Source organism: Mastigoproctus giganteus, chromosome 8 (genome assembly GCF_048544385.1).
Source record: "Mastigoproctus giganteus isolate SK-2022 chromosome 8, ASM4854438v1, whole genome shotgun sequence".
Lineage (NCBI taxonomy): Eukaryota > Metazoa > Arthropoda > Arachnida > Uropygi > Thelyphonidae > Mastigoproctus > Mastigoproctus giganteus.
The window spans coordinates 133079122-133088627 of record NC_143582.1 but is presented as its reverse complement, the minus strand read 5'-3'; the positions used below and the strand labels follow the sequence as shown (position 1 = coordinate 133088627).

Below are 9506 nucleotides of genomic sequence, written 5' to 3'. Positions count from 1 at the left end.
CGTAGGGCATACAGATCATGGATGCCCTTACAGAAGCAAGTAAAAAGAATTGAAAAAAAAAAAAAAAAACTAAAGTAATGATATCGGAATGGAGGAATAGGCAAGAAGAAAGGAACTTTCTTCACCACAATATGTGGTGAACTCTGTTAAATACATGGTGCCCAAACTGCCCAGGATAGTTGAGAGATATAACAGCTTACAAAGTAGCAGCGAAAAGCAGCTAAACTTTGTTAAGGTGAAAAAAATATTGGGTAAAGTAAGAAGGTAGTATTCCACATATTGTGTTTGATAAACTAATGGCTCACAGGACATAAGAAGTAGGGGCATGTAAAGCAGAAAGATGAATGATGTACAGGTAAGTAGTTGGACTCGGGCGGGTAGTACGGGGTTGGAAACCCGTTCCTATAGTTAGCACCCTGAACGAAGGTCTGGAAGTGAGTACATCATGTATTTAAAGTCAGTTGTGTGAGTGAGAAAAATATATGGTAGATAGATAATGAAATTAAAATAAAATTTAATTAAATTATATACATGGTTACACTGCCTAACCATGTATATAATTTAATTAAATTTTAAATTTTGTAGGCAATTTTTTAAAATTTTTAATTTTGTATGTAAATGACCAATCTGTGCAAGGTCATTAGTAATTGCAAAAGCCTCAGCATCTTGACCAGCTGGGCTGGTGTGACTAGAAAACGGAAGCCAGTTGGAGTTGTGAACATTAAAATCACCAAGGAAAATTACTTCACTGTTAGGAAAGTTGAACTGGAGAAAGTCAAAGAGCTCCAAGTGATTAGTGAGTTGGGAGAACTTTAGAGACAACAGATGAATTTGACACAACGAGGCAGAGAGATTTTAAGCCAGAGAAGATTCCAAATTACCAAGTCTCTGACAGGGAATATCGGAACAGACTTATGCACAAATATGTACCACCTTTGAGGTGAAAGGAATCATACAGCGAATAATTTGGGCAATCGAGATGAGCAGTAGTTAAATGAACCGATAAATGGGATTCTGTCAGAAAAAGTACTTGGGGTTTGGCAGAGTGCAAGTGGAAATGGACATCGTTGAGATTAGAACTGAGACCACGTATATTTGTGAAATGAACTAGGAAGTGTTTGGGAGGTTAAGATCTTTTCGCAGATAAACTTACTCTATTAGTTTGACAATTCATGGTGTATTCAATAGTAAGAAAAAGTGGGAGGGTCATGCTGTAATGAAATTTTTGGATATGGCGTACACATGGTAAGAACATACCCAGATCCTTGATCTTGATCTGGAGACTTGGCCTCGACAATGTCCCCCGCATACACACTACTCGGACTCCCTCCAGTCACTATCTGGCAGAGATTATACACTAGCTGATCTGGAAGCCTTCTAAAGAGTTACCAATAGGCTAACTAGCAACCGGCCTGCAAACACCATTTTAGAGCTGTACCCTCGAAATGTAAGGAAGATTGGATCTCGCCACGATGTTCATCATAACCTCAAAAGTCATCAGTCATACTGCATGATGGAAGAGGTGGGGAAGGGTTGACCGGAACTTAGCTCTGGAGACTAAACATGGGTTCAACCACTTCAAGCCTCCAATAAGCAAAGTGGTGGTATTGCACTGGTTGATGAGAGTCATCTTTATTATAATGACTTATTAGTTCAATAACAATGAGGAATATTTCAGCTTTCAGTTTTCCAATTATTTCATTTTAACCGCTTAATGCAAGATTATTTTTTGCACAAAATAATATTGTGTACAGAATAATTTTTAAAATTAGTCTCCATTTTATCTTCTCTGTTAAAATTGATTTTTGCAGAGCATCATCAATAAGTTCAGAATTTTTTAGACTCTTTTCCATTAATTAAATTTCATGAACACTTTCTAATATTTCCATATTAGCATTATTTTTCCATTTCCATTTCCTAATATTTCCATCTAGCGAATTTGTGATTTTGAATACATCAGTATAAGTGTTTCCAAAAGGGAAAAAAGCCTTTTCAATTTAATTAAATAATTATGATTTACAGGTACAAATTAAAAAAAAAAATAAGTTAATGGTCAACCCCCCCATTTGTACCTGTAAATCATAAATAATTACGATTTACAGGTACAAATTAAAAAATAAGTTAATGGTCACCCCCCCCCATGAGAAACCATATATGCGGCATTCGAAAACCTGCTTCATTGTAGTTGATTGTTCATTCTGGAGCTATGCAACTGCCATATATGATTAGCAAAAGACAAACTTGATAATACATTATTTTAAATAGGAGTTTGCTCACAATTTGCATTTCTGTAGTATAAAAAAGTATTTTAACAAGGAGAACTGCACCCTCCGAATTTGATTACTGTGTCTAAAACTCATTTTGGAAATGAGGGGGAAAAAAAAAATTTAATTCTAAAACATATATTTTAAATAACTAATAATTATATATAATTTTATAACCTATAAAAATAAAATATATGATTACAGTTCAACTAAAGGAAATTAAGTATATAAAAGAAAGTTTTGTTTATAACAATTTATTTAAACTTACTTTTTTAACACGGAGACACAACAACTGAACAAAATTTGAATTAACGTTAGTTTATTTTAATCTACAACCACACTCACACTTCTGCACTTGTAAGATTCAAGCGAAATATTTGCCAACTGGCCACCAGTGGAGGACTAGATAGCACTGAAGGACAAACCAAAAAACACAGAAGTGCGATTCCACAAAACGGGCCGCAATTTATAATTAGAGTTTCCTTGTTTTTTTGCAAAATTTGTAAAATGTTTTTCCCCCAATACTTTTTTCCATTAGTGATCATAAATCCAGGATTTAGTTTTTTTCACTCTCACAAAATCTTCTCGAATCAGATGTAGCACCATACAAAAATAACGCAGTATTTTCTTTTAATAAAATTTTTATTTTTATTATAAACAAAGAACACAAATTGACCAGGGGCTGTTGTCTGTGTCAGGAATACGCCTGGCTGTAGAAAGCAGTCGACTAGCGCAACTTCTTGGTACGTGGGATAAGGTAGTTGAAACATTTTACGGGCACCATTTACTGCGGAACAGTAATCCCTTTAATTCTTAATTCGCTCTTTCTAATTGCCTAAAGGCCAGAGGTGAGTACAATGCTTACAAAGTTATGTCTCGTAATCTGTTCATTATATGGAAATTTTCTTTGTCCTACGGAAACTATTTTAAATGTAATTACCAAAAGGAATTCAAAAATATTCGCTATAAAGACGTCTGTTAAACAGAGGTCTGACTGTAATTAAATAAAAAATGAAGCAATATTAAAATACATAACTGGTCGAGTGCACCCTTAAAATTCTGTGCCTGGGGCTCGATCACCACTTGCCCCACCCTAGTTGCCCGCTCTGACTAGGAATGGCCTTTCTGACTGTAATGTTCAATATGAAACTTGCATTACAACCAAGTAAAGACACTAGCGTTAGCCCTTCATTAAAACTCTTCTATTTCTTTATTCTGTTCTTGTCTGCATATATTGAAGATACTCTCAAAACAAATGGACAATACCGTTCAGAGTTTTAAATGTGACAATATCATTGGAGGTTACGACATGTAATCTACTTGTATGCTTCATTCTAGCATATACAACCAGCTACAAGTAGCCATAGTATTTGGTCAAGCACATGGCAGTGGTGGGCTATGGGTGTGGCTCTTTTTATATTAATGTTAAACAAATAACTGAAATATAAACCCAAATATGGATACAAAATATCAAAACCAAATATGGCAGAAATACACAAAACTGAAGAATGCAACAGAATTTTGTTTTGTGTATTTCTCCCTGTGCAGTTATAGAAAATTTTATAACATTAAGGTTAAAAATTATACACTTACAATATACTGTACCTTTAAAATTCACTGGATAAATCTCTATTTAGAACCATACTAGGAGATTCTGGTGGTGATTCAGGACATTGTTCATTAATAGTAAGTAAGGGGGGATAATGAGTCTCTGGAGTGAGAGCTTCAGGAGTAGATTCTGCAGATGAATGAGATGGCATTCTTCCTCTATAGTTGTAAATTTCATTTTTTAGATCATAAGGTAATGTTGCTCCAACTGCAAAGTGAATGGCCATCCCCTGCAGCCAAGTTTCTGTTTGTTCAAATGGGGGTCTAAATAATGAAAGAAGTTTATTTTACTTTAAAAAAAGATATTAAAATCTATTAAAATAAAAGAATTTTAATTTCCAATTTAAGAAGAAAAGATATTCTCATATGAACAGTAATACAGAAGGACAAGATCATCCATTTACAAATTTATTTCATAGACTACATGAATTACCTATGAGAAGTACCTAGACACATTGTTTCACAATGATGTCTGCCACTCATTTCAATAGTGTAATGGTTGTTATGTAATGGCCACTATGATACACTCTATCCTGTTGGGTAGACTTTCCACCAATGTGCAATAAAGCACAGCAGGTATATAGTCCTTCATTCTTCCTTCAGAATAGTTACGAGTTTAGCTACTGATATTGGGGGAGAGTATGTTAGTTGACCCTCACTCAACATTCCAGTTCATTTCATAGGGTTCAAATCAGGATTCTGGATGGGCCATTCCAACTTTTGTATGTTCATGCCCATGTTCTTCCATTCTGTAACAGAACTGGCAGTATGGCATGGGGCATTATCCTACTGAAACAAATGTGGATCTGTATCAAACTGCTCATCATAGGAGCATGGAACCATTCAAAATGTTAAGGTACACATTCAATGTTCACAGTTATGTGCATAAATACCAATAATTCCAGGCTATACAGAAGGAAACAACCATACCATAACCCCACCTATTCGGAATTTCATTGATGTCACAATACATTCCGACAACACGTTCTCCAAGCATCCTTCACATAAACATTTGCACCTCTGACTGGAATAGACTGTATGTGTTTTTTTTTAATGAAAACCATAAACATTAAAGGTATTAGAACCTATAGTACTTAGCACCATGCACGGGATGATAATTAAGATGTTGAAAGAAGGTACTTGTTGACATAGTTGAATTTCTGTAGATTGTAATTTTCAGGAAATATGAGTGAAGGGAGGTTTTCCAAAAAATGGAGGTTGAAGGTGAAAAAGAGAAAAAAGAAAAGTTGGTCCAGTGAGTTTGAAGTTGGACAGTAAATGGATGTTGACATGTTGCTGCATATGTTCGGACTGATTTGGAAGAGAAAAGGGAAATTATAGAAGTCAATTCACATGAACAGTGCCAATGGAAGTAACTACAGAAACAGAACATCTATGAGACAGAGAGTGGAGAGATGGGTAACGTAACTAGCCTCTTTTGAATGGAGTCTAAGCCAGAGAGAGGGTACTGGAGGGGGGCACTGCTCCAAATGTGGGAACAATATTCCATGGTAGGGCAGATTGGTACAGGTAAGTAGCTGTCTAGAAGAAAGAGGAATGCTGAGATTGAAAGAGAAAAGCCGGTTTTTTGGATGCACAGGATGCAATAAGAACTGTCATGTACTTATGCCAAGAGAGAGAGAGAGATTAGAAGTCAGGGTAATCCCTAATAGGGGCATGTGATCTTGTTCAGAAATGTGCGGGTGATTGAAAATAAGCATAGGAGCAGATGAATCCTTTATGAGAGATATAAGCTAGGACTGAGTTTTAGAATAACTGACATTAACTAAATTATCTTTACCGAACAGAATTACTTGGAGATCAACATTTTGGGACCTGGTAGTGGATAACTGAGAAGTTGACGCTGTTTGCAAAGGGCAAGGTTTCTAAAACTGGAAGGTCGAATACAAAGTACTCTCCTCAACAAAACCGTGGAGAGAATTTCCAGTCAATAAAAGAATGTCATTAAAACACAAGAGGAAAATAGTGGGAGAAAAAACTGAACTTTGAAGAACACCAGCATTAGTGGAGATGTTAGATGAAAGAGTGTCACCCACCATCACCAGCAATGAGTGAAGAGAGAAAAAAGGATACAAAATTACAAAACACAGTTGGCAATCTATAAGATGAAAGTTTATTTAGAAGACTTTTATGTCAAACACAATCAAAAGCTTTTGAAGTGTCAAGAGCAACTGTTTGAGTTTCACCAAATTTATCCACAGATGAGTAACATAACCAAGTATATCACCAGTGGATGAACGCCAATGAACTCCATAGTGGTGATCACTAATTAGATGGAAGGTTTCAAGATAGTTTACGATTTGATGATTGAGGAATCTGTCCTACACTTTAGAAAGGGTAGAAATGTGCAATGGGACCATTACTGGATGGAAACGAATTGTCATCCTTTTGAGGAACTGCCTGGATGTGAGGCAATTTCCAAGTAGAAGGAAAAACACCAGTGGAATAAGAAAGTATAAAAAGGCAAACAGTAGCGGAGCATGGGTTTCGAGAACAAGTGGAGAAATACCACCAGGACTTTTTTTTTTTTTTTGGTAGTTGTTGGCGCACAGGCTTCTGTGGCCATAATGCACCTCCCAAGGTTTTGGCAGTACTTTGATCCAAGCCTGAGGCGGGAATCGAACCCGCGACCTTTGGGTTGCCAGGCAGGCACTTTACCCACCCGACTAGCGCAGTCAGCCCCACCAGGACTTAGAGCTTGCTTGGAGGAATCAAGATTTTTCAAAATTTTTCTGACACCCTTGATGGAAGACAGGAGTAATTGATTGTACTGGAAATGGAAGGAGGTGATTTACCAAGATCATCGAAACAGGAGTTAGAAGAAAAGTAGGATGCCAGTAAGTCGGCTTTATCTTTAGCTGAGGAAGTAAAAGAACCATAAAGTTTTAACCGAGGGAGGAGTACAGATGGGCAAAAGTTGAGGCCAACAGCTTTGTCAAGAAACCTGAATGCCTGACTACCATTTGGATAAAAATAAGTTTTCTACTCTTAGCTCTAGATTCTAGTTTGAACCAATCACTAATTGCTTTACAATTGTAGCAAGCTTTGGCATAGTCAGAAAATGAACCTGGAGATTTGGATATAAGACAATCGCAATATGAAAATTTCTTAACTTGAACAGCCTTAACACATTTATTGAAAAATCCAAGGTTTGGCTAAAGGATGAGATTTTAGGGTGGAGTGTGAAATAAATGATTTCATCCCTACAAGAATAATTTCACTGACATGATCTGAGCAAATTTGACATCAGAAGATTTAAAACAGCAATCCAACAAAGGCAAAGAAGAACATAAATCTCGTAGTTCATCACATTTTGCATTCTTGTAATTGCAAACAACACAAGACTGAGATGGCCACAAGAGAAATGCTCCACTGAAGAAGAGACCACGACTAAATTGACATAGGGTGCCAAGAGGACCAGTCGCTCGACTATGTATTTGGAAGACTATCTGGTATTCTAATAAGTAAATAAACAATCTGTACGAGGTCATTAGTAATTGCAAAAGCCTCAGCATCATGACCTTTTGGGTTGGTGCGATTAGAAAATGAAAGGCAGCTGGAGTTGTAATCATTAAAATCACCAAGGAAAATTATCTCAATGTTAGGAAAGTTGTACTGGACAGAGTAAGTCTTCAAAGAAAGGAAGTCAAATAGTTCCAAGTGATTAGTGAAATAGGGAGAATGATAGATGTAACAAAATTTGGAAGAATGGGGTAGAGAGATTTTAAGCCAGAGAAGATTGAAGAAAAAAAATAAAGATTCCAAATCATTAAGTCTCTGACTGCAAATATCAGAACAGACATATGCACAAGTACTACTTATGGAGTGAAAGGAATTGTACAGTGAATAATTAAGACAAGCAAATAATTAGAAAATGAACAGTGATGATGTGGTATTTAGATTGGAACTGAAACCACATATATTTGTGAAATGAACAAGAAGTGTTTGGAGAACAAGAACAAACTTATCTGCAGAAATCTTTCTGCACATAAGATTGTTAGTTTGACTACTCACGATATGTTCAGTAGTAAAAAAAGAAGTTGGGGGGGTATTATGTATGAAGTAATGAAATTTTTGGATATGGTGTACATAGAGCAAGAATATATTACTAGTTCTATCCAGGGATCCCCCCAACTGTTTTACTGGATTTAAAAATTCCAGGAAATCAATAAATATCTCGGGAAATCCTGGAATTTTAACTTTTAATTTTTCCTCAAATCATTATAATACATGAAATTATATTTATTTCTTGAGTAAGATATATTTTTACTCTTATGGTACAATATTTAAGCTTTGACATTCTAGCAATGCTGCCCACAGATTCAGTTCTAATTTTTTTTTTTTTTTTTTTTTACGAAAACTGCAAACATGAGAGGTAATAGTAGTAGTGGCATGTGATGCAAGAAAGCAAGTGTTATGAGCTTATGCAGCATTAGCCAAAAAAAAAAAAAAAAAAAAAAAATCACACCATTCCCTCCAAATGCCTGTCCAGTTCCTCCTTAAATTTATTCAACCTATCAACTTCCACAACGACAGATGGAAGTTTGTTCCACCAATTAACCACCCGCTGGCTAAAGGCAAATTTCTGCATATCTACTCTACATCTGTCCTTTCTTAATTTGAATTTATGCCCCCTTAGGTTCGTAATTAGAACCTAAGGGGAACAAGTGGAAGGATCCCATCAGAATTCAGCTTGCTCAACCCATTCAAGGCCTTATACACCTCAATCAGATCACCGCGCAGGTGCCTAGTCTCCAGCCACTGCAATTTGCAGAACTTAAGCCTCTCTTGGTAAGAGGATCCCTTCATTCCCCTCATCAATCTTGTTGCCCTTCTCTGTACATGGTCAAGCAAATCTACATCTTTCCTAAAATGAGGCCTCCAGACCTGTATGCAGTACTCAAGGTGTGGCTTGACCATTGCCTTATACAGAGGGACAATCACCTCCTTTTCCCTGCTAGCAAAATTCCTATATATCATTGACAAACTATATATATATATATATTTTATATATATATATATATATTTTATATATATATATATATATATATTTTATATATATATATATATATATTTTATATATATATATATATATCTTATGGTACAATATTGAAGCTTTGACATTCTAGCAATGCTGCCCACAGATTCAGTTCTAATTTTTTTTTTTTACAAAAACCGCAAACACGAGAGGTAGTAGAACCTATAGTACTTATTACCGTACTTGGGTTGGAGGTTGAGAAGACAAAAGAAGATATTTGTTGACATTAGACTTGAACTGCTGTACACTGTAATTTTCAGGAAATATGTATGAAGGAAGAGTGTTCCAGAAAAACGGCAGTTGAATGAATAAACAAAGATGAGGAAAAGTTGATTCAGTGAGTTTGAAGTTGGACAGTGAATAGATGTTGCTGGTGGTGACATGTGTTCAAACTGTTTTGAAAGAGAGTGGGAATTATAGAAGCCAATTCAGAAGAACAGTGCCCATGGAAGTATCTGTAGAAAAGGCATGAATGCCTTTTCTTTTAATGGGATGAAGTTGTTAATATATGTATGTAGAAAAGGCATGCAGCAGAAACAGTACATCTACGAGACAGTGAGTGGAGAGACTCTGAT

At 35.9% G+C, this 9506-nt stretch overlaps 1 protein-coding gene across 3 annotated transcripts in view; it reads right to left on the bottom strand.

Annotated features, from left to right (window-relative positions):
- LOC150081827 (LIM domain kinase 1-like) overlaps nt 1-9506 on the bottom strand; it is a 360820-nt gene that overhangs the window by 48496 nt on the left and 302818 nt on the right. For 2 of the 3 annotated variants that reach the window (XM_090378920.1, XM_090378922.1), the window contains one exon: nt 3858-4136. In XM_090378920.1, the coding sequence (XP_090235046.1) occupies nt 3872-4136 (265 nt within the window). In that variant the 3' untranslated portion in view covers nt 3858-3871. The remainder of the gene's footprint in view (nt 1-3857; nt 4137-9506) is intronic. The other variant, XM_090378921.1, reaches the window with a different exon arrangement.